Source organism: Centropristis striata, chromosome 23 (genome assembly GCF_030273125.1).
Source record: "Centropristis striata isolate RG_2023a ecotype Rhode Island chromosome 23, C.striata_1.0, whole genome shotgun sequence".
Taxonomy (NCBI): Eukaryota; Metazoa; Chordata; class Actinopteri; order Perciformes; family Serranidae; genus Centropristis; species Centropristis striata.
This window is the reverse complement of record NC_081539.1, coordinates 16,268,976-16,294,384: the sequence shown is the minus strand read 5'-3', so window position 1 is coordinate 16,294,384 and position 25,409 is coordinate 16,268,976. Positions and strand designations below refer to the sequence as shown.

Below are 25,409 nucleotides of genomic sequence, written 5' to 3'. Positions count from 1 at the left end.
CCCAAACAGTTGCACTACGCAATATTAGTTTGAGATATGTTTGCACAAAAACAGTAGAGTAACAATAGTTTTATGACTGTCTGCAGCAACCAAAATGCTTTAGGCAGAGGCAGGGTAGGGTGAAAGTAGTAAAAGCCCTAAAAGTAATGTTAAAGATTATTTTAGATGGAGATGGCTGTTTTGATGGTGAATCTCATGGTCATCATCATCTTGAAATTGTATTTCTTTTTTTGCTAGCTTGTTCCTTTCTCTCATATAAGCTCTTAAGTTTGTTGTGATGTATGATTGTCAAAACAGTTGTGAAGTAAAGTAAGTTTGTAAGTGTCTTCTGTAAATTTTGCCATTAAAATAAATAAATAAATTAATAGAAACATAAACATTGTTTTCAAGGGATTTATGCAAGAAAAAAAATAGAATATCAATAGCCTTGTCTTTTATGTTAAGAAGCACCACATTTCCTCCTGAAAATGTTGAACAATAAAGTAGCATAAAATGGAAGTAGGGCTAATTAATTATGTAGAAGTATATGAAAATTGTCTATAAACTGTATATAATACATGTTATTTTTCATTCATTATATTTTACTTACTTGTATTAGAGCTACAACAATAAGTCAACTAAATGATTAGTCAAATGTTGGAAAAATGGTCGCCAACTATTTTAATAATCGATTAATCATTAAAGTCATTTTTCATGCAAAAATAAGAAAATGCTAATTTCAGCATCATTCATTTCCTGCTTGTCTCTGGTTTATATATTAAACTGAATATCACAAACATTCTGGGATGGACACTTTTCACTTTTTTTTTACATTTTATAGACCAAAGGATAAATGAAAAAAAAATAACCAGCAGATTAATGATTCATGAAAAAAATCACGAGTTGCAGCCCTAATTTGTATCATTCAGTTTTATCATGCATATGCATTTTGATTGTGTAAATTCTTAGTTTAAGCTAAAGCATTTTGAGTGTATTTCGTCAAGGTGCTGTATGAATTTGGGATATTATTCCTTCACTCGTCTAATGTCTTGTGATTGGCTGGTTTCAAGGAATGCTACTTGTGCCTGCTGCACATCAGAAATTCAACATTTCTCTGCTCTCATTGAGGTATTTTGTTATTCTGTTGGTTGGCCCTCATGCACAGCATGGTTTGAGTTTTTCTGGGCCTCTTTTAATGTCTGTGTGCTTTGGACTGTATGTTTGACGGCATTGTGGGAAAGTTTTATGTTTGAATGTTGCCTCAAGTGCATCTCATTCGCTGTGGTTGCTTGTTTTGGAGCAAACTTGAATTCAAAATGTCCAGCGTGGGGCTTCGAAGGGACTATTACAGTAAGAATTAAGTAGGTTCTTCATAAAATGATATTCTGCACCATCGACCTGAGTACTGATGCGTTGTGAATGCACTCATAATAATGTCATTTATATTGATTTGAATGAGAAAACATACATTTCAGTGCAGGAAAACAGAGTGACTCCATCCATACTGAGCATCTTGTGTCCATTTTCGGCTTTTAGCTTAATTGACTGCAGCTGTCAGTGACTTTTATCTCTTCAAACTTCATCTAATTGAATACAGAAGACAAACGAGGGACAATCTTCTGGTGCATGCTTGTCGTACTTCGATTTAAAAGCGGAGGATTGTTGCGGCATTACATCACTCATGCCTTTTCCTGTATATCTTGACACATTGGCGTTCAATGGCCATGAATGAGTGAAGACTATTATTAATGCTCCAAAAGCCACAATCCCTCCGGAGCTAAAGAACTGGCTGCCACACGGCCGCGGATGCTGTTGCTGTTCTAAAGCCTGTTTCGAGCGGGGCTGTTGGACTCGGACAGGACAGGAGCTAGGATTAATTGAGCATCCATCCAGCTGAATGCATGTTGTCAAAACAGATCAATACAATCAGAGAAAGGTAGGGGTCAAGGAGGAAAGAGTGGAGGTGTATGTGTGTCAAGAGGGGCAGGAGAAAGTGCTCTTATAGCATCTGTGTGTCTCGGCCAGGTACCCAGCCTGGTTCTGACAAGGGGATGGCCTTTCTGCATATTTTGCCCTCTTCTGCCTGGCATTCATCACCAGTAATTGGCTATCTAAAAGGGAGATCATGTTTTGTCCATAACGATTTTCTGTCACCCTTCCTGAATTATGCTGCGTGCCAGTTTGTCAGATATTTGACAGAAGAGCATAAAAGGTTTATACATTTTTAAATAGACAAGCGAGGGGTAAGCAAATACACGAGCACGGAGGGTGTAAAAGACACAAAGAGAGGCATTTTTTCATCCCTCTCCAGAGGTAAAGGTGAATACTGTTTAGCTGTGAATCTCAAGGGGCACTAAGTAGGACATGGTGTGGGTGGAAATGTAGAGTTGAACGCCTCTCAGAGAGCAGAGGCATGGGAAACTGTAGCAGCAATACACAAGCAGGGCACGCACATGCTCACACCAACACACACACAAAAATACATGACCTACTTGTTAGCTTCCTCTCCATTCATAGCAAACAGCGTTTTAATGGATCTGATTTACTGAAAAACAGGCAATTTGTTGTTTTGATGCCTGCTACATTTGTGAGTGATTTTTTTATTTCAGAGGAAAACTTAAAGAGGCGCTCAGCTCACACCATGGTAAGTTTACTTGGGAGTCAGTCTGCAAAAAACAGTTGTGTAATGTTAAAAAAACAACCTTGATGATGTCATTGTGACGTCATCAGGATTTCTCCGTTTTTTGTTTTGTTAAGAAAAACCTGGTTAAAGCGGAAGGGGACACCTTTTCACGCCCCGGTAGTATTAATAAGTAGGAAGATTTTGTTCTTTACCTGCTCTAATTGACCCAGTTGTCAGTTGTTCCATTGTCCGTCATTTCTGCTACCTGGGGTTAGCTACTGTAAGCCTTTTTTGTTGAGTAGCCTCCTAGCGAAATACTGTCTAGTAAGCAGTGTATGTCTTTAATGGCTTTTATTGTGAAAAACTGAGTTAAACTCTAATGCCCTGGTGTTGACAATGTAGGAAGCAATAAAGAGTTTTTGCTCTTTGTTCAGACTACAGAAGCCTCTGTGTTATTATTTTATTACCTTCATATATAGGTGCGATTTGAACAATATTCTCTTCCTTTGTGCTGCAAATGGAGCCTTCATTTTCCTGGGAGATCAGAAAGAATTGCATAGTAAAAACCAGGCTTATGGTGTCATTATTTTGCAGCCATTAGATTGTGCAATCAAGATTTTGTTCATAGTGATAAATGATTGCAGACTGGAGTTGCGGAGTTAGACAGGGAGAGTTTTATTTAAATGATGCTGTTGGTTTCATTGGTGGAAATGTAAGATCCAGTGTTTTTGGAGCGTGACCTCTATTAGGCCTCCACTGCTTCAATTTTGATCACTCAATTTCATCCGTCTCTTTATTAGTTCCCGAATTTTACGGAAGATCGATACTAAATTGTTGGACGTCTTCTTTAAATTCCGCTCACTGGATGAACTTTCCGGATCAATTTTACAGCTGCTTGGCCAGCGTCTCTGAGGTCGCCAAGTGTACGAGCGCGTCCATATTGAAGAGAAGCCAGAAGCCAGGCCTTTCATTTCATCTGACATTAAATCTTCTGACGTTTTTTTAACCAACAGTCAGGCGAAGGAGGATTTCCCATCAGTCACTGAGCCTCTGGCATCGCGCGCACAGTTGTAGATGAGAATATAAAAAGATATATAAATAATAAAACCGCCGCAGCCCCAAACAACGTGGGCTGTGTTGCTGCCGGTTGCGTAACTCCGGCAGAATAGTCAGATCTCCCTCATTATTTCTCCCTGAGCTCTCAGTGGGTTAATCCCCCCGCGCTTGTCATCTCCTTCATTACGCCGAGCGCTCGAGAAGCAGCAGCCCTCGTCCCCCCTGGGGGGCTGAAGGCAGGATGGCACCACCACCACAGCAGCGCCCAACACCGCCGTACAGCTCAGACTAGAACGCAAGGGCAGACCCGCCCACATCTCTGTGTCAGGGTTCACAGCAGCAGCAGCAGCAGCAGTGTTAGTACCCTGCAGGACGACATGGGTGCCAACCAAGTGGTTTATGTGTTTAAATCTCAGCAAACCGTGTCCTGACTTCAAATTGAACAGGGATATGGATTGAATGTCAGTTACATAAGATCATGTAGGATGTATATATATATTTATATATGAATATATAAATCCTCCCGGATAAGTAGGGAAATGCAGCCAGAGGGGCAGCTGAGGGTCAGTCAGTGTGACTAAAGGCATCTGCTAGATCGAGTGTACAGTACCTCATTTTCACCCCGGCCTCAGCTGCCTGTGTGGTGAAGTAAGGAGGCTTAATGGGAGTTTATTTTATCATACTGTGCTATTATTGCCTTCATGGCCTCACACATAACCCACCGAGGACCACGGCACAGAGAAAACACACAGGCCGAAGTGTCAGGCTCAGCTCATCTGATGCTACCCAACTCCACTCAGCTGTTTGGATTTGCCTTGTGTGTGTCCGTGTGTGTGTGTGTGTGAGCAGACACATGCTCTTTGGTTTAAATATTGTTTTGGAAGCCGATCTGTTGTAATTATCATTGCTTTACTTGGTGGGAATGTGTGGAAACAATCAATAATGGTTGAACAAAAGGAGAGAGTGACTGAAGCGCTGGTGGGGAAAAGTGATGACTGAACTGGCCTCTAGTTATGTAAAAATTGGAAATTACTTTGGACAAAAGAATCTGTGAATCCATTAACACTAAACCTAAACAGTGTAGTATTAAGTGAATACAGAGTTGGGGAACATAGGAGCCTTTGTCAAGTTCTCTTTGTGTCTTTTAATCTGGGGAACAACGGACCCTTGGAACCAGTAGTGGAAAGTACATTTACTCAAGTTCTGTACTTAAGTACAATTTTGACATACTTGCATTTTACTTGAGTATTTCCATTTTATATAACTTTATATTTCTACTCCACTACATTGAGAGTCAAATATTGTACTTTAGTTACTCTTCAGGTTGAGATTTAACATTAAAATACATGATACATTTAAAGTGATTAGACATTTTTTATAAGTTAAACCTCATAACAATATTAAGTAGTTAAAATTAGCCCTTTCTTTACAAAATTACAATGCTGCTTTCATAAATGCATCAATAATAATAATCCAATAATATATTTAGAATATATAAAACAATCTGAGTGGGGCCATTCTGCATAATGAGAACTTTTACTTTTGATACTTTAGGTACATTTTGGTGCTGATACTTTTGTACTTTTACTGAAATAAGTATTGAATGCAGGACTTTTACTTGAAGCGGAGTAATTCCACAGTGTGGTATTAGTACTTTTACTTAAGTAAGGGGTTTGAATACTTTTTCTCCCACTGCTTGGAACATAGGAATGACCCTAACATTTGCTTATAAGGTCGTAAAATATGCTGATGATTGTGCTAGATGAAAAGCCAGGAAACACCAAAGTCACTACAGCTCATCATGGGGGAGCATGAATGTCTGTGCCAAATTCCATGACAATCCATTCAATAGTTGTCTGTTTCAGTTAAAAACCAAGGACTAAAATTACTGAAAAAGCCAAATATTAACTCATATTTGGTTTCTGCTTCCTCAGTGTGAGGATTTGCTGCTTTCCTTTGTTTTATGTAACTATAATGTGATGTTTTTGTGTTTCAGACTGTTGATCAAACAGAACAAGCACTTTGAAGATAACACCCTGTGCCCTGGGAAATTGTGTCACGTGTTTTTGTGCATGTAAAACAAAAAAGGGATGATGAAAATCATCCAGAGATGACTCATTAGTCCCTGCCCAAACTTAAGAACAAGATAAAAGTGTTTCTTTTCTTAGCGTCAGCCCAATTGGTGGTGTATTACTGCAGGGATTCCTTCCACAGTGTTATTTTGCTGACAACAAGGAGTTCCCCCTTGCTTGTCTGTTGCTGTTAGTGATAGCCGGGGACAGAAACAGCTTCTTCTTCTTCAGGTGCTCGCTCTGCCGCTCGGTGTCAACTCCAGACATTAGATCCCGGGCACCGGGCTAATAGTGGATTACCTGTCGGTGTATGTGTGTAGAGTACTGTTCTTCATTTTGGGTGCAGCTGAATAACTGTTCTATCTTGCCTGGTGTTATATAAGCTACAGACAGCTTGTACGACTTTTAATGCAAACACCCCACACTCGAAAATCTCAGTGAAGGGAGACAATAATCAGAAAAACCTACTGCTGGAGGCGATGTCGGGGTCGTTTTTAGCTGTTGTTGTCTCCCAGTCGTGATGTCAGGTTAACATTGTGTAAGGAAGGCTTGCTTTTCCTTTCTAAAGTAGCTTTGTATAGCAGAGATAGCATGTAAATCCCTGTGGCTCCCGGCTGTTTTATTTCAGTGTATGTTAAGTACCCAAGTGCCATATAATACTGGCCTGTTTTCCATCTGAATTATTTAAGCTGCACCTTCACATGGACTGTTCTCACATTCACCTTCATGCCCCCCAGGTACTGTACACTTTACTTGCCTGGCTGGTCAACTAACTGCTGCCCAGGTGCAGTTCAACATCTGTCACACAGGCACGACCGATATATTATTATTGTGCTCACAGGGAAGAGTGCTGACATTTCAAGTGTGCTCCGTTCAGATTGAATATAGTGGTTTAGATCAGGGGTTCCGCACGAGGGCTGCAAAGGGGAGGAAAATTTCCAGAAACTTTCCATGGTAAATTAAGCTGGGGAATTTTGGAGAAATTCCAAATCGGAAGCTTTCCATGGGAATTATGAAAATGTATGGGGATTAACTGGAAATTGGGGGTCATTTAAATGAACTGTATCATATCCAAACATAAATCTAAACATTTTTGTTTTACATTGACATTCTTTTGTCGTAAGTCAAAGTCAGCTTTATCGTCAATTCTTCACATGTACCAGACATACAAAGGAATTGAAATTACATTTCTAACTATCCCACGGTCAAGACAAGACATTTCAAACACTTAAAGTTAACAGTAAAGTGCACAAGCAAAACAAATAGAGAAAAACCTATCCCAACACTAAAGAAGACAATAAATAAAGTGCACAGTGGATGAAGACATTTTAAAATAAACAATAAGAGAATAAGAGTTCACAGTGTAAATGTAAGGAGTAGCTACAAAGTTATGTATGAATTAGAAGTTGTAATAGCAGAAATCCATGCAAAATAATACAATTAAAAAAACATAAAATTTCAACAGATGTATTTGTAAGTAGAAATTCATCAAGTTAATATTTAATTGAATGCCCTGACCCAGCCCGTTAAAAAATTAAGTAAAATGACACCCCCTCCCTCCAAAATCCCCAAAAAGTCCCATTCACAATGTTAAATTAATAAATTATTTCTGTTAATTCCCATAAATTCCAAATTCACAGAATTTTCTAACCCTATTCCCCACCAAGGAGGTCATGTTTTTTTAGCCTTATTTTTAAAAAAACGTTTTTCAGGATTCCAAAAAAATTACCAGCATGATTCTCATGAAACTTGTTGGAAGGGTGTACCTTTGGTTGAAGAGGAAATCATACAATTTTGGAGCAGATCTGAATCACAGAACAAATTGAGCAATTATTTTTTACTTCCATTAACATTGTGTTATAGGGCATTTGTGCTGCATTCAGGTGGTGTCAGAATAATTGGAAAAAGGGTTCATGAACGCCCCCTCCTGTGGGAACAACAACTTAGAAAATTGGCAAAAAGTTTGGTACACCTGATCCATTTCCTTTGATCTTCATTGTCATAAAAATACTGGAATCAGCTATCAGTGTGTTGTTAGGGGAAGTAGGGAAATGTCTACATATTTTGTTTTACCAATAGCCGTTAACCAATCATTAATCGTTAACAGGCAAGCATGCAACTGAGTCCCATTTCACCTGTCTTCTAGCTACAATGTTGGTAATGTTACTCCATTAAAATGCACCTGTGGTTGCACATGTTGCCCCCCGAGAAAAAATTACTGTTTGAAAAAAAAGTAATAAAATGTTTTCTTCAGTGTGTTACAATTAATCATCAACAACCATAGTTCCGAACAATAAAAACGACATTACAACTCCAAGCTTGTGAATGCACCGAAATTGGAAAAACGACTTCCAGATTCAGGAAATGGAACCAACCGAGGAGTCATTGCACTGAGCATAGGACTCCGCTTTCGTGTGCCATCGTAGTTTTGTTTTGGACGATCTAACCAGGAGGAAAAATACAGCAAAGAATGCACCAAGTTCAAGTTAGTTACTGCAAAATGCCCTTTAACAGCCTATTAAGTTATATCATTATTAATCAGCATTTTTTTTTTGTCAAATCATCTGATTTACTGAGGACTAACGGTAAATGTTACGAGGTCCGTGGCCTGGGGGGTTGGCATGTTTCAATCATCATCTGACCACTACTGTTTATTACCCAATTGGATTTGTTTGTTGTAGCAATGTTGTTATGTTCCCACATCTCAGCAGTTAATTTGGTGAGCACAAGGTTCATAACTAATATAAATTATATCCAGAACTATAAGAATTCCCGAGTTGTAATAAACCTGAATTAACCTTTACTTCATTGCCCTGCTGCGCTGCTTCGCCACAAGCATTTGGCTCAAGAGTGATGAATGTCCTGACATAAACCTTATCCAGCAGCTAAATTTAAACCTAGCGTCGTATTTTAAATGTGGCATGTTGTGTTTTGACTGCGTGCATACTTTATGTGCTTTTAAAGCTACAGTAAAGGAGGCCACCTCAAAAGTCTTGAGCTAAGCCGGGGATCATATTCCCTCTTGGAGCTTGGCATTAGTCCACGCTGTGGGTCACGGGGTGATTATCTCTTCCTGTCAGGAATGCTGAGAATTTCCTGCGTTTTCTCCCTCTTCCGGCCTTGTTAGTGGTTGTGCCTGAACATGTGACAGAGAGCCTGGGCCCCGGCTGGCTCTGATTGACTAGAGAGCCTTCTATCGCTGTTACCTAACGTTCAGCAGGAGCACTGACACAGGCACTGCCATAAAGGGACGTTTTTACAGCTCTCACATCAAGGGAATATGCTGATCGAATGAAGTGTATTCAGCGGGTAAATAATTCTGCACCTGCTCTGAGGAGGTTACAGCTTTGGCCTCGTATCTCTCTCTCCAGGAAGCTTTTGTTAAGATAAAACCACTTGCATGCAACACCCTTTTCTTCGATTATAGTGAAGTGGATCCTGCAGACTGTCAGCTAATTCCTGGGAGCTTTAGTGTCTCATTTGACTGATTTAACTTGCCTTGTTTGTGCAGCAGGTCCAGCCTCCTGTATTCTTAATGGCAAATGTTGCACTTTAACCTTTTGCTGTTATTCTCAGAGCATTACTATGCAAGGCGAGCCAGTCACATTCCTGAACAAGGACATAGAAAGAAAAAAAAGTTTGTGTCAGCCTGTGAAGTATGCTGTTTGTTGATCACTGTACACGTGGCCCTTTGCCTAAACATGTGAACATATGCAGCGTGTGTGTGTGTGTGTGTGTGTGTGTGTTTGCTCGGTCTCTGGCAGCAGTCAGCGCTCAGCTATGTTGTTTGTGTCAAAGGGAGAAAGGAAAGCTCTGTTTGTGTAGGGTGGTGGTGCAGGAGGGGGTGGAGTAAGAATCAGACCCAAGTATAGGCTGTCTCGCCACAGTAACTCTCCCCACCCATTCTACGCCCTTTTCTCCCCTTTCCAAGCTCCCTCTCCTCTCTCTGTGTCTCTCTCTCCCACTCTCCCACTCCCACCTGCTTCTTCGGGGCGGTTTCGGGGGCAGCCGACCAGGGCGGGAATATAAAGACGGTCTTAAAATGGAGGAGTGAAGAATGACATCAAAGTGTTTGAGGCCAATTTTAAGGACATTGAGGAAGAACTCAGGGTCCTTCCAAACTGGAAAAGTACTGTGTTAAAGGGTCCAGTAATACGAATCAAGCTCAACATGGGTACATGTTGACAACAACAGGGTATCTTTACTAGACAAATAAGATGTCTGACACATAAGGCAGGCTAAAATCAGCATTTGAAGCTGCTAAAAAATAAAAAATAGGCTTATTTGCTCATCCAGATGAAGGTGCTGGACAGAAGAACATGCAAAAGATGAGAAAACATCTGCAGAAAAGCTTGATGCTAAAAACGTCACTGTGTGGTAATTAAATTAGATACATGAGAGTGTCTAGTGTGCAGGCTCTATTTTTTCCATCTTATATCGTTCCCCATTGGGCGCAGCAGATCTGACTGTGATTACATTTATATTTCATGAAATTAATGTGTTGCTTAGATGTATAATTATGGTTTGTTTTAAGCAAGTGTAGCCTTATTCTTTCAGCTGTGGTGTGAAAAGGACTTAAGAGCAAATGAAAATATAAAATCATAATTTAAAGCCGTAATGAGGCTCACTTTAGGTCTAATATCTAAGTGCAACAAGTACAAGGCCTTGGTGCTTCAATTGGTCTCTGTTGCTCAATGACATCAGGAGAAAAATACAATGTAATGGCTTCAACATGCACAGACTCAGATGGCAACATGTGGCTCACAAAGCTCAGCCTTATGAGAGTGACCATTTTGAATGGTATGACTTCTGCCAGCCACAGAGGAGAAGAAATGCTTTTTTAGCAAAGCATATTTTCCCAAAGAAAAAGGCTGTTCCAAGGGTGAAGACCTGCTGCAGACAGAGAGGAGCAACACAAACTGTTTATTAGTTAAAGTTAATGTGCTGATCTGGTATCACATGAAAGCTTTGCAGGATAACAGCAACTTCTCCATCTTTACATAATGTTTTGGGAAACTTACATCAATCTGATTCCATCCATGTCAAAAACAAGCCCTTTTAGTGGTCGCACTTTTACATTAACGGTGTGCACTTGACTTCATGGCTGCAGGCTGCAGAGAAATATCAAAAAATTGTTGTTCCGTGAGTCACTTCGACACAAAAATAGGTTGAAAATACTGAGGTTGCCCTTTAATAAAACCTGGTTCACATTTTTCAGTGCAGCACCACAAACAATATGTGTTAACCGTTCACACTAAATTTGGGTGAACCCTTTAGATTTTATGGTAAATATTCTCTAAAGGTCGCATATGTATTTAATTCAACCACATTAAGTCCTTGCAACTTCCTCAACTCTGTGATTGGTGACCTTGCTGTTGTTGGTTGAATGCTTTCAGTGTGTTTTTTAGCTCTGTATCTAATCAGATAAACTCATATCGTGTTCGACCATTAATGCTTTCTCCATATATTACAGTAAACATTCAAGTTTACTTTTAAATCCCCAGACAGACAGAAGTATGGAGTCTATACTTGGAGTCGGTGTACTTTTGTCAGTTTCCTGTAGCAGCAGTGAGTGCATAAAGTCTACAAGGGCAGAACATCTCCTTCAATCACCACGCAGGTTATAGTAACACAGCATGCTGCCTTCCTGTTCTGACTGTATAGCTGTGTTTGTTTACCGAAGTGCTGCTTCTCTGGTACATCTATCGGGGATGAGGAAGATCCACGGCGAGCTGTGGACTACAAAGATGAGAGAGAACAAAGAAGACGAACTGCCCGCAGCCTGTCAGATTCAGTCGGAGCAACCCAAGGATAGTTCCAGGCGTCAATCTGAAGGCTCTCAGAACATGAGCAGGCTGCAAACAGCCTCAGCATGCATGGCTAACTGGGCCGCCTGTGTCACACGGCTGTATGAACACGTTAACAAGACGGCAGCAAACAGGGACGCTGTGTGATGGCCGCTCCGAGGCACCATAATGATGATTCCAGCTGAAGTCAGCCCGTGGACACTTCAAAGTCCTGAACAGATTTGGGATTTCCATGCCTAGAAATTACCTTTAAAGCAATTAAACTGGCAGAATTTCCACTTCAGGAACACCTCAGGATAATTGCACTGTCAGATTTTAGCCTTTGTACTGGTGGAGCTGCCCAAAAATTCTATTTTTATCCACTCAGACAGAAAATATAAAAATCATAATCCGTGATAACTCTATAGAGGACTACAGACCATTCGAGCCCGCTTGTTTCTCCTCTGTCAGTGTGAAAGTAGGCCACGGGCTTCAGAGACAGTGAAGGAGGAATGATGTAACCAGGGACCGATATTTGTATGTTGTTTTCTCCTAGGAGCTTTGCAGCTCTCCGCCACTGATCAACCCTTCTTCCAACATTGTGAATCTAGGTTTCGGTTAAGCTATTGTCAGAAAAAGTCAAAATAGAAATCAGTCTTTTCATTTCATATTTTTTTTTACCTCTTTCTCTCACATATATATGGATCTGTCTGTCTTGCTTTCTCCTTTTTTTCTTTCTTCTTAATTAACTGGACTACCTTCCCAAAGGGCACTCTGATCCGATGGTGACTATTTCTGTCCCTGTGCTCCCTCGCTGTGCAGTACAACATACATCTCAGCCCCTTTTGTCACGAGAATGCGATGATGCATGTGAAACGCAGTCCGACTGCAACTCTGAGCATCACTTCTGCCTTTTTCTCTCAGAGGGTGCGTTTCGTTAACATAAAGGCTTTTAAACATGCTGTATGTACTCTCAACAGGTGACGCTGCAGTGAAGTGATACTAAAACAGCACTTGATTCAAAGTCAAGAGAGGCTATTTTACTGTGTGTCCCATAATGTATTTGTTGGCATAAACACATTAACTCCAATAATGTGCAGATCTAAACTATTTGTACTTCTTGAGTATTTCCATCTTACCCACTCATTTTCAGACATTATTTTCATTCTATTTGACAGTTGTAGTTTTTATAAGTTACTTTACAAATATCACCTAATGTCATAACATGCATTATGACTTGTTTAGGACTCAAAACTTTTGGACGCTACAGAGAGCCACAGACAGGACAGTTAGCTTATCTTAGCTTAGCACAAAGACTGGAAACAGTGGGAAACGGCTAGCTTAGCTCCATCTAATGGTAACAAAAAATAATGTATTCTTGTTTGTTTTGTACCCAAATTCGAAATGTAAAAACTCTTGTTTTATGACATTTTATATGCCAGGCTACTTTGGACAGAGCCAGGCTAGCTGTTTGCACCTGTTAGCTAAGCTAACTGTCTGCTAGCTGTAGCTTTACATTAAACAGATATAAGGCTGCACAGTATGAGAAAAATATGTGGTAATGTTGTTGAATATCACACTACCTATTACTTGCGAAAAATCAGTAGATATTAAAGTCTTCCTTTTTACTGCTAGAGAAAATGTTTAATTAAAGATTTTTTTTGATTGACTTGACAACAAAGGCACTGTGAAAACAATCAAACATTGAAAGGCACATTTTAAAGTGAAGTGTTTATCACGGAAGTTGATGTAATGAGGATTAAAAAACAAATCTATATTGATCTTTTCAACTTTTTTCCACATGAAAGCAAAAACGTGTATTTCCTACAATGTCAAGTATTTGTAACATTCTTAATGCAGGGCTCTACAACATCTGAATACTTCCTCCTCCACTGGCTGCCATAAATAACGGTGCTCTTTCTTTTCATTATCTCTTCCAGTCTCCCAGTCCAACAGCAGCCTAAAGAAGCATCGCAGCCGGAGCATTTTCAGCCCCTTCTTCTGCTGCTTCCGCAACTACAATGACTACCACGTGGAGCCACCACCCGCCAACAACAAGACACTTTCTCTGCCCCCGCCGCCAGAGGAGAATGGCAGTCCTCCCAAGGTGAAGCTCATTTTCTCTCACATCATTCTTGGCCCTTGTCGAAATTACATACATGCATCTACACGACAGAAAAAAAAACAACCTCATGGGAATAAGTTGCCGTTTTATGACAAGAATCCTACTGGAGAGATTCAGTAACGAGTAACATTTGTTTGGTTTTGCTGCTTGTTAGGGTTTGCCTTCTCCTGCAGAGCGCTGAGGCTGAGGCTGAGGCGTTGTGCAGCCTCGCTGAGCTCCCTCCACAAATTTTTCCAGCTGCTTCAAACCCGTTGAACCCAGAGGTTGTTTACCATCCACTGCTTGAAAATACGGGCTTGCTTCCCATCTCGCATTCTTCGATATCTGCCTACGCACACAACCGCACACACAAAATAACACACACAGAGCACGCTGAGAAGCTCAATAGACACACGCTCGCTCTTTTCTGGCCGGTCTTACCGTAGACCCATGACAACACATGTACGCACACACACACACACACACACACACACACGTACTGCTTTAATCCTCATAAAGTGGGCCCTGTGTGTGTCCGGTGTGATGGATTGCCTGGCACCCACGCCTCCACCCCCCTCTTCTCCTCACACACACTCTGACCAGTGTAGTGAGGATGTGTGAAGCGAACGTTCTGGCCAGCGGGAAAAAAAAAGGCGCCAAACCCTCGAGCTCCTCCGCAAACACGGCGTTCTGCTGCCAAGGCAGGTACACCGGGCTATAAATGGAGCAAAGTCATATCACATTTCCACTCCTGTTTACCTGTAAATGTGTCTCATTCAGGGGAGGAATGTGTGGCCCTTTACAGACACTATACATGTGGTCAGCGCTGACCCGCTCCGGACCCCCTCCTTAACAAATGAGTTCCCATTAATTTAGAGTGAACCTGGCGAACCTCGCCATAAAAAGCCTTGTTATAGAGCCGGGCTGATTTTGGAGTCTCTCCCAGCAGTGTACTGTTGCTGGATTTCTGGCCAGCCGTGTTTGTTACTATGGCAGCTCTGTTTGTTTTTGAGCAAGTTGTTCTCACTTTCTATCACAGTATACGTCCCTTTTCTCTGTCCATCTCTATCTCTTTCTCTTTCTCTCTCTCTCTCTCTCTCTTTCTCTCTCTCTCTCTCTCTCTCTCTCTCTCCTGTGCATTTGTTGATTAGAATATGTCAATTTCTTCCTCGCAAAAAAATATTTTTCACTGTTTTGCTTTTTTTACTGTTTTTACCACCCTGTCTCTCTCAATCTCTTTCTCTTTTTTCTCTCTTGTTTATTTTCTCCAGTGTGACCAGGTCCAGGTCATCCCCATCCCCAGTGTATGTATTATTATCTTTCATTTTTCTTCATCTCTCGCTTCATCTCGGTAACCTCTCCCCTCTGCTGTGCTGTGCTTCATCATTCTAGCTGCATGTGGATGTTGGCACAAAGGTGATTTTTCTTTCGCTACTGTCCCATTCTGATCATCAAGGCATCGCTTTGTGCTCCTAACCCTCCATTGGTGAAAAAATAAGTAAATCCAAATCCATTTATTATCATATGATTTATATCTGGCTTCGTCCTTTTACCCATTTCTCTGTGTTGCTCCAATCACTGGAACAGAACATGTTATTGATTCCCTTATTAGATCAAATACATTGAATCTTACACTCGATCTTTCCAGCAGCAGTTCGGATGAATCTCCCTTAAAACACTTGATTGAATTAGGTATTTGTCCGTAAAATTACATTGCAGATATGCACTCAGTCAATGAACCTCTGTCTGTCCATTAGAAAGCAGCTTCGGTTTCAGTGATTTGTACTTCGTTAGTCGTTCGCTTGCTTTGTTTGTGCTGAAGCAGCAATTCATTTAGCTATTTTGGAATTTATACCGTGCCTGTGGTTTACTGTAATTTAGGATATTCACACTCACAGCGTCCCACATCACAGCCAAGCTTTAAACTACACCACCCAGCAGACACCTCCCTTCCACGGCAGGAAGTGCATGTGGCGAGGAGATCTGCTCTTTGTACTCACAGCGCTGGACTCCCAGGACTCGGAGAGGCGACTCAAATAGCTCAAGTTGACCCGGACAGGTGACGCCTGCGTCACTCTTTAGTGCATCACGGTGATAAACAAGACATCTCGGCAACTTGTTAGCGTCTTTGTCTTACTGGCAAAATATCAAAATGCCAAAGATCACAGAGATAACACTCACCACAAAGCAGAAGAAACCAAAAAATCTTCACAGAAGTTATGAAAAAAAAAACACACAGGCATAAAACAATTCCTCTTTATTTAGCATATTTAAGCATTACATACTCCTTAAATTATTGATAACACATCGCAGATTTAATTAGATAGAAGGTCATTTAGAGGTGTGTTTTCATATAAAAACTTTAAATGTCTTCAAAAGTATCCATATTTTTAATAAGAGTGTTACAAGATACCAGTATTGATGGTTACTGTAAAACTTTAAAAAAAATATATATATATTTAACTTTACAATACAAAAGCATACAAAAGTAAATGGGAATCATTTAAGATCATTAAACATCACAGTTATTGGCAATATGTGTATATTGGGACACTCTTAATCTAAATAGTCCAGTGCCTATTAATTCTGTTTCTTGTTTTTGAACGCTTTGTACGTTTATGGTAACAGACTCTCTCCACCCCTCCATACTCATATTTTGAGTGTAAATAATTTGGCCAAAAAATTTGTTTGAGTTTTTCATATTTCTATGTCATTTTGACCATGATAATCGTGTACTGAAAACCTTAATTCTAAAATCTTAACTCAAGGCCCAATAAATGAATACTGGAGCTTTTAGCTGCATCTCATGGCCTTCATCTGCAGATGGAGTGCTCTCAGCTGTCATTGGATTAAAGAAATAATTTAATTATACATTTATGTAATTACAATAATTACTTCATTAATGAACCGAGTAAATAAAGAGTACAGGCTCTCATGAACACCAATTTAAATTTTTCTATACTGAATCACACTTTTATTATTCCGCCCATATAATCCCCCAAAACATATTTTTTTAAAATGCTGTTTGTTACTTTAATTAGTTTCCTTTTGATGAGATAGAAATAGGTTTCATGTTATTTTATGATTCTTTTCGAGCACCAAAACCAAAACATGAAACAAAAACTGGCAATGAAGTGCTTATTTTTGTCATTATTACAGGAGACACACATTTAATTAGAGATTTAATATTTTAGTTAATTAATTCATACTTTTAAATCCAGCAAACATGTTTTTTAGCAACTGTTAGATCTGTCTCATTAAAAAGATTTCCTCTCAGTAAGCATGGTGAGCTGAGGTTGAGCGTTATCAGTTAGAGAGAGCGCCCCCTGGCTGCGGCTTCAGCTGACAGGCTTCTTTATCACCTTGCAGCTCCCTGGTGGAAATGTCAAGGTCCCGGTCAATTGTTCTTTCTTTGCTCAACCTGCATGTGTAAATCACATTCATCACGGCCTGCCAGGATGTCATTCAGTGTCCTTGCTCACAGGGAACTCTTCCCATGATACATCAGCATGCAGTCCCGCGATAAGACATGATAAATACAGTCAGCGCGGCCTTAACGCAAGAAAACACAGATACATGCAGGAAATGTCTGGCATACAGAGCAGCAGCAGTGTGTGTGTGTATGTGTAAGATTGACAGAGTCCTTGCTCATCACCTCTATATTTGTGTGTGTGTGCATGGATGCATGGATGGATGTGTGTTTGTGTGAGTGTGTGTGCACCCCTATGGCCGCACCATCTGCCCCGTGCCTGTCTGTAACCCCAGGCCTGCTTGGCAGAGGACACAAGTGTTTCTCCTTTTCCCCCCTGACCCTGAAGGCAGCACAGTCACAGAGCTCAGTCAACATGAGGATATACAGAGAATCTCAGCGGGGACTCAGACAGTCAAAAGCGCACACTGAGGCACAATGAGAGCAGGCAAATGAGTAATAATAGTATAACCAGCAGGATGAGTAGTTTTCAGAGATGTCATTGTCGGGGCAAAACATTGTCACCTTGCACCTTCTCACATATGAGCATCAGCTTTTTTCTGCGGTCTTTTATCATTTTAAATCAGGCAGATGCTATTTGCACCCAGGTGTCTGTAGCTAACAATGCTATGTGCACCTGGGGTGGATAGCCAATGTGGCTATTTACACCTGGGTGTATATCATGGCAAAGACAAGCACCCAGGCTTCCATAGTGATAAAACATTACTTTTTAAGTGAATAATAGGTCAAAAGTGACCTATTATGGGTCATTATTGAATGAACATGGGAAAGGAGCACTATATTCACACACTATATTGGCCTTATAACTTAACCCTTACCCTTAAGTTACTGTTAGTTGTTACACTTTAGTTTTGCAACCGTTACCATTTTCCCACCAATCCACACTAAAATAGACAAATCAAACCCACTGCCAGTTTAATGGCCACATATCTTTTCAACCTGAAGTAACCAGACAGCTGAAAAACCAACCCTCCATACACTTGATAACGTTAATGTTAAGCCAAAAAGACGTTAGGCACGGCCCTGACCAATCCTAGGGGTCTTGACCGGGTCTAAATAACAATTTAAGGACATTGCCTTGGGGTCAATATCCAATAAATGATTAACATACTGATTTAGTTGCATCTCTGTTTTATATGATTTACCTACTTACCACAGATACCTCACTATAGACTATAGATTTTACTCAGATGGACTAACTCATATGGTCATAAGATTCTCTTAAACACACAGTATGTCATTTTTTTGCCGCTTTGAGTTCCTCAAAGTAGCGTGCGATCATGGGAAATGTTGTCTCCACCACCATTGTAGTCAGCTTCTTATATAGTTCAAAACAGCCAAGATCTGAAACGTCTGTCGCAAAAATGTAGTGTTCTATCTGTCACTATCAATAAAGCATTAAAAATGCCCAAAAAACAATCTTTAAAAATTTTTTTTTTAAATCGCAAAGGGATATAAAGCCAATGGGAGGCGACCAAATGAAATGGACTGTTACCTTGAAACTTCTGTATTTAGACATTTTAATGTGGAAAAGTTACATATTATACCTTTACCTGATTGAGCATAGGACTGGTCATGTTGCAACAACACGATCATATAATGTTTATTTAGTTAATTATATCGACAAGAACATTGTAACTAAAACTAACTACTAATATTACATATCAAATTGATTTTAAATGCATGAAACTTTTTTGTCTGTAATGTGCAACAATGGAAGACAGAATATGAATTTTATTAACTTTTAGTAGGATGAGTAAAGCAAACAGCAAATCCTGAGAATTAAAAAACTGAAATGTGGAAAATTTTAAGGATTTAATAAATAACTACTTACTGATTAATGGATTGGCAAATCAAAATTGTTGAAGATAAATGGTGCACATTTTGATAAATAAGTCAGCTATAAAGACTAGAAAAGTCTTCCATTAAACTATTTTGCAGTATTACAATGACAAACATCCTGGAGAAGTATCAAGAAGCAAAGTCACACCTCCCTGCAGGTCATTGAGACTGTTAAATGTTTCTCTAGTGTCACCCAAAGCAGCAAAGTGATCATCTCCAACTCTCCTACTGAGCCATCATCACACCCTCAGTATGAGTGTGTATGTGTGTGAGTGTACCCTGCTCCCTGTGATCAACCTCTGTATATACATGGTATTGTAAAGGGTGTTTATTGTCTCTGCAGCCTCCAGCCAAGTCCCTCCTGCCAGAGGTCAGTATAGCTGACTACGGCAAGAACTGTGTGGTGATCGACTTGGACGAAACCCTCGTGCACAGCTCCTTCAAGGTATTTTACCACATAAGCACACACACATTTAAGCATACAGACACTTATCGTTTCAGTTGTGCCATGCTGTTATTCCACAGCCTGAGAGGGATAATAAGATTATACAGAAATAAATCCTGGAGATGCCATTCTCTGCTGTGAATATGGGCATGATGGCATGCTGACAATTAGCATGAGGTGCCACTGAGCAAGCACACATAATCAGAGGAAAGTCTGTGTTAGGGTATTAGGGCTTTTATACAGCTGTTAGCACAGGAGAAGGCAAAAGGGAGGTCTAATTGTTGCTATAACAAGGTGTTGGCATGGCAGCCAATACATCCTTGGTGGCTGTGCCTCATGAAATCCATCAGCATGACTGTGTGGTGAAATACACATAGAGTATCTGCAGAATGTCGGCTTTTTACGAGCTAACAGACTTAAAACCTTCACCACCAACTGCTTCCGGAGTAGTCATCCACCTACATAATCAGGAAATTCATTGTTTTTGTTTGTCAGACACTTTCAAATCTTTGTTATCAAGATTTTTTTTTCCTGCTATGTTACATCACCAGACAGTTTTGGATCCAAGGAAATACAGTATTTTAACATTTCCGTCTTGCTATATTTATGCTTAAGTTTTTCTTCAACACGATAAGTTACCTAAAAGATGATACTTCTCAAGAGTTAAATGGTTTTATTAAATTAATTAGTCTGAAAATTCTCTTAACCAATAAAGAAGAATGTAATCAACCCAACTCTGATTCCGATACATACAGATATAGATATATAGAGATGTAGATATATAATTAATTGATTTTCATGAACTGAAAACACACCTACAACACCAAAACATTTTTTTTACAGCAACTTAAATGTACAATGTGCCATGGATATGCATAGCTTTTACTCTATCCATTTTGATAAGTCACTGTAGCAGCAATCACAAACATCATGAACATCATGTTGTATTAAAGAACACTTGAAACTATCGATTGTGACCATAATCTTATAAGAAAAATGTTTCCTGAGGTAATGAATGAATCTCATAGTCTTCTATACAATTAGACAATCGGTGAAAATCTATTTTTTGTGTGTTTTTAATCAGTTTGAAGCAAACCTGCCTTTTAAAAATTACATTTATATTCAGTACATTCAATACAATCATGAGCAAAAATGCTTTATATATATTATGATTTTTACTATAACTGGGAAACATTAACATAAAGCGTATCTCTGGGGAAAAAATTTATAAAATTAACACAAATCCAACAGCACTAAAATGTGCTTACTGATATAAAAAGTACTCTTCTGTATGTTTGAATGAGATATTGTTTCTTTCACTCCAGTACATTTTTCTGGGGTTTTTTTCTATCCATCATGCTGTATTGAAGAAGACTTGAATCTAGCAATTTATAACATGAACTCATTAGGGAAAATGTTTACTGAGGTAATAAATCAAGTGAGAAGTAGGGTCATTCTCCTATAGATTTGTATAAAAATTGACTTATTTTAAAACTAGCGGAGTCGCCCCCTGCTGGCCATCAGAAGGAATGCAGGTTTAAGAATCTTTTGCATTGGCTTCACTTGCTGCTTGAACTTTATAATAACTATTGTCAGCACACTAACATGCTCACAATAACAATGTAAACATGCATGATATAATGTCTTTAATTAGTCTTAGACATCCAAAAATCTACCCTGCTAGAATCGCTCAAATTTGGCAATGCAATACACCATGTAATGACACCACTTAATTTAACAGTGTACAGTCCTGTAGAAGGAAACTGAAGGTCACAATTGTAAATCGAAGCCATAATGTTCAATAACAGAACTATATTTTTACTTTAATGTGCTTTAGTCTTCCCTCAATGTTCCATAAGCCTTTGGTTGTCCCTTCAGGCTGTAAAACATTATTGGGTCCATCATTTTGGTTAAATATCTATAAATGAACTGACTGAAGGACCATGATGGATAGTTATTTTCAGCCACTCGAGGAGAATTCAAGTCTCATGGACTCCCGTGCATCACCATCAAAAGTTCCCTCTACTGACACACCTGGCACACCTAGTGACCCACTTCACAACAGCTCTGCTTCGTCCCCAGCTGATCTTATTATGTCTGTGTGTACTTTATCCGTGCCTGTGTGCCTTTTGTCCTCAGCATGAGAAATAAAGCCAGAGAGGCGTGCAACAAAATACCATAAGGTGAAGCTGAAGAGCCCTGTTTGCTCTAGTTTTATTCGGTAGTAAAAGGAAAATATTTGTTCATTAAAAGAACTGCAGAGAAAACACTTTAAGTGCATTTTCATATGACTGGGAGTTAATTTACTGTGGAAAGAAAGGGAGAGAAAAATGTACACAGAGAGAACCGGACCCACCCATTACAGTCACAAGCCAGCAGTACAGGGCCACACACACGTACATGCTCACCCACACACAAGGGTGTGTCCAATACAGTGTACTGTTGCCTCGAATGACTGCAGGATGAATTTCGCAGAAGTCCTGGATCTGTTCTGATAGTCTGAAGGGTTTTATTTTCCTCCCCTGACAAAACAAGTCAGAAACTCTCTCAGGAACTCCTTTTTTCCCTCCTTTTGATGGAACTCAGTTGCACACCGTATACTCAGTCCGTCAACATGCATTTAGCTCAGACATCAGCGTGCCGTTTGAAATGGATTCAAGCAATGCAATAAATGAAAATCAGTTGGGAGAGGAAGAGAGGAAAAGAGAAAGCGACGCACACACACACACACACACACACACACACACAGTGTTTTCAGTTCCGTTCAGAAGCCTGCAGGATTTCCTGTTAATCATTTTTTTTCCTTGAAGTGATTTTGAATCAACACATTAAGCAGTTTAATTCTAAAATGTACAAGTCACCGTTGGAATTAGTTAATTTGTGCAGGAAAACAACCAGAGCTGACAGGAGACAGCTCACATAGCGCGCAGATGGACAGAGACGAAAAAAGAAACGTTACATAACACATCACATACTGTATGCTTTATCCTGCATCTTATGGATGAAAAGATAATTCCTGATGCTGCTCCAGGATTAGATCCAGTATGTGTTGGTGTGTAAAAATGGCTGACAGGATATAATGTATATGATAATAATAGTTAAGCTTATTTATATAACGCTTCTCAAATCCAATGTGACAAAATGCCTAACAGGAAAAAAGATAGGAAAGACTGAAATAGAGGTAAAAGTAAAAATCAAGTTGCTAATCAGACTGAAAACAATGACCAGTGCACAGAAATATTGGCTTGGATATCCATTATTCATCGTCAGACCTAAAGCCGATGGGTTAAGAAATTTACCTCAAACAAAACCAATTTGCCAAGGTACATGCACAATTTAAGGCCCGCTTAACCTCTATGGCTGATTATGGCCAACTTAATAAAGCCCTGAGACAATTAGTTGAAAAATGAATCTGAAATGAAGCTGTTCAGTAAAAATGCTAAATAAACTGCTTCCAGCCTCTGAAATGTTCTTATTGTTTATTTATGATGGTAAAAACAGTAAATATCTTATTTTATTCTTGAAATAATGGTTGAACAAAATAAAAGATGCAAACTTGGCCTCTGAGAAGTTGTGATGCATTTATTGCTATTTACTGGTATTTTGTAGATGCTAAAATGAATTGATCAATTAAGAAAATAATCTGCATATTCATCCATGATAAAAAAAAAAAATAGTCAGCCCTTCAAAGGCTCTTAAAATAACCTTTCTCCTTGCTCTCTTTAAGGTTGCAATATCAATTATCTCTATTTCATTTTCTTTGGCGACACCTATGACAATAACCTGTAATTGCAGATGTGATTTGAACTTGTTTTAGCAGTTTTGTCATTAGTAGTAACTGAAAAAACAGTATGGCTTTTCAAAGACAAGTGAGTTGAAGAGAGAGTTTATTGCATTAGCTCCACCGGACCCCTCTGCTATTGCCACTTGTGATTTTTTTTTTTTTTTTTTTTTGGGGGGGGGGGGGGGGGTGTTGCCACAGAAGGGCTTTCATCAGTGAGTCAATCACTATTGCATTACTTCATTTGGCGATATATAGTGACTTAACAGACATTTATTTAAATGGGAATCGTCTAGATTAGGGGTAGGCAACCTGTGGCTCCAGAGCCACCTGCTGTCTTTGGCTGTGACCGAACAATTACACAAAATAAATAAATAATTTTTAATAAATAAAAACAGTTATTTCTTTAAATTTTAATTTAAATGCATTGGTTGAAATTGGTGTTGGCCCATATCAATTTGTATTCTTCAGTTGTAAAACTGTGTGGTTTATAAATGACAATAAAACATTTGTTTTTAACATTTCAGTCAACTAAAATGTGCATCATAGGTTACGAAAATCTACGACCTTAAACTCTTAAATCCTGCCAAATTCAAGTCTGGTTTTGAGTTTCCCTAGCTAGGCTAGCTTTCGATTCCAAATTTCCTGAGATATTTCTTTGCTGTCCAGCCTCTCATATGAACTTGGGCCCTCGCTACATTCTGACAAAATCATTAATAACTGCTCATTATGACCTGTTAGTAATGTTGGTTGGTTAATGTAGACTTCAATTAAGGTTGTTTTATCTTCACTTTAAGGCTCAAATAAGTTTTGTGGCTCCATTCCGACATTTTTCCTAATTTTTTGGCCAACAATGGCTCTTTTGTAAGTAAAAGTTGCCGACCCTTGGTCTAGATCATCACTTTTACAGATATCCAAATACTTGTGGCCACATGGTAAAAATATAACATGCATAGTGTCCAAAACAAAATAAAGGATCAGCCATAAAACTTAAAATGATCAAATTTGTTTTAAAAGAAGTGAGAATGAGCTCCTCATTCAGATATACTCTATGAGACATGGAAGTGTTTTTCAGAGGCAGGTTTGAACAGTAATAGCACATGATTAAGTGTGTGATATGGATGCATGTAAAGGAAACGGTGGACCACAGCCAGACTGTGATCATCAGCCGAAACAACCCAGCAGAAGTTTTCTCTGTCAAGTCTGTTGAGGTCAACTGGGGTTCAGCAGAGATCCATAAAACACATACTCTTTATTTCTCCGTTTACTTCATCCCTCTGCCTCCATCTCTCTCACACATACATCCTCCTCCATCTCCCATATCTCTTGCCGTCTCAGATCCAGGCCCATTACAGAGCTGCGCGATGAGCAGCTGCTGTGTGTTCAGTCTTCAGATGATGGAGTGATTCAGCAGAAGAGTAATAGGCAGAGGCCAAGTCTGTCTCTGCATCTCTTCCTCCATCTGTCTCTCTCTCTCTCTCCTCTTTCTCTTCTCTCTTTGTGAAAGTTGGACCGGCGCCTGTCACTGGTTGGGCTCATTACTGGTTCTGTTTTTAGACAATAGAAGCTGCAGTCTTTACATTCTGTGGTGTAAACATTAACCCGGAGCTGAATATATTACAACACACATCTGTCTGTCATCTGTCTGAGATCTTTGATTGTGCATTGAGTCACTCTTGCATCACTAAACATCTCCAGTACAGAAGGCCTATTGTTCCATTGTGACCAAAATAATGGTCATATTAGACAGATTAAACAGGTGACATGTGGAAGGTCAAAGTGCTGTGTTCAGTATTCCTACAGCAAACACCCCCTCTGCTGGGTGCCAGTGAGCTCTACCTGCTAACTGTAGCACAAGGAGCATTGTTTGCATTTATATTCAAGCACGGCTAAAGAAATGTCCACCCTAAAAATCCTTTAAATTATTAATTCCCCATATTTTGCATTAAAAAGCAGTTTGCAGACATTTCATCAAGGTTTTGTAACACATTAATGCAGTTGTAAACAGCCACAAGGACATTTTAAAATGGTAATTTATGTGCAGTAATTGTCAACAATTATAGCTTCCTCTGTGAAGACGGATTGTATATTATTACAACTGTCTTTAATTTTATTGTCATATATTAATTTGTTTATACTGCAGCCTCCACTTATGGATGCACACAGTCACCTAGGAGTTATATCCTCTTACAGCTACACTATAGTGTTTTATAAAGCATTTATTACATGTT

At 39.4% G+C, this 25,409-nt stretch overlaps 1 protein-coding gene across 2 annotated transcripts in view; it reads left to right on the top strand.

Annotated features, from left to right (window-relative positions):
- ctdspla (CTD (carboxy-terminal domain, RNA polymerase II, polypeptide A) small phosphatase-like a) overlaps positions 1-25,409 on the top strand; it is a 38,594-nt gene that overhangs the window by 7,533 nt on the left and 5,652 nt on the right. The window contains exons 2-4 of one of the 2 annotated variants that reach the window (XM_059327153.1): positions 13,457-13,623; positions 14,892-14,924; positions 19,296-19,397. In XM_059327153.1, coding sequence (XP_059183136.1) covers positions 13,457-13,623; positions 14,892-14,924; positions 19,296-19,397 — 302 coding nt within the window. The remainder of the gene's footprint in view (positions 1-13,456; positions 13,624-14,891; positions 14,925-19,295; positions 19,398-25,409) is intronic. The other variant, XM_059327154.1, reaches the window with a different exon arrangement.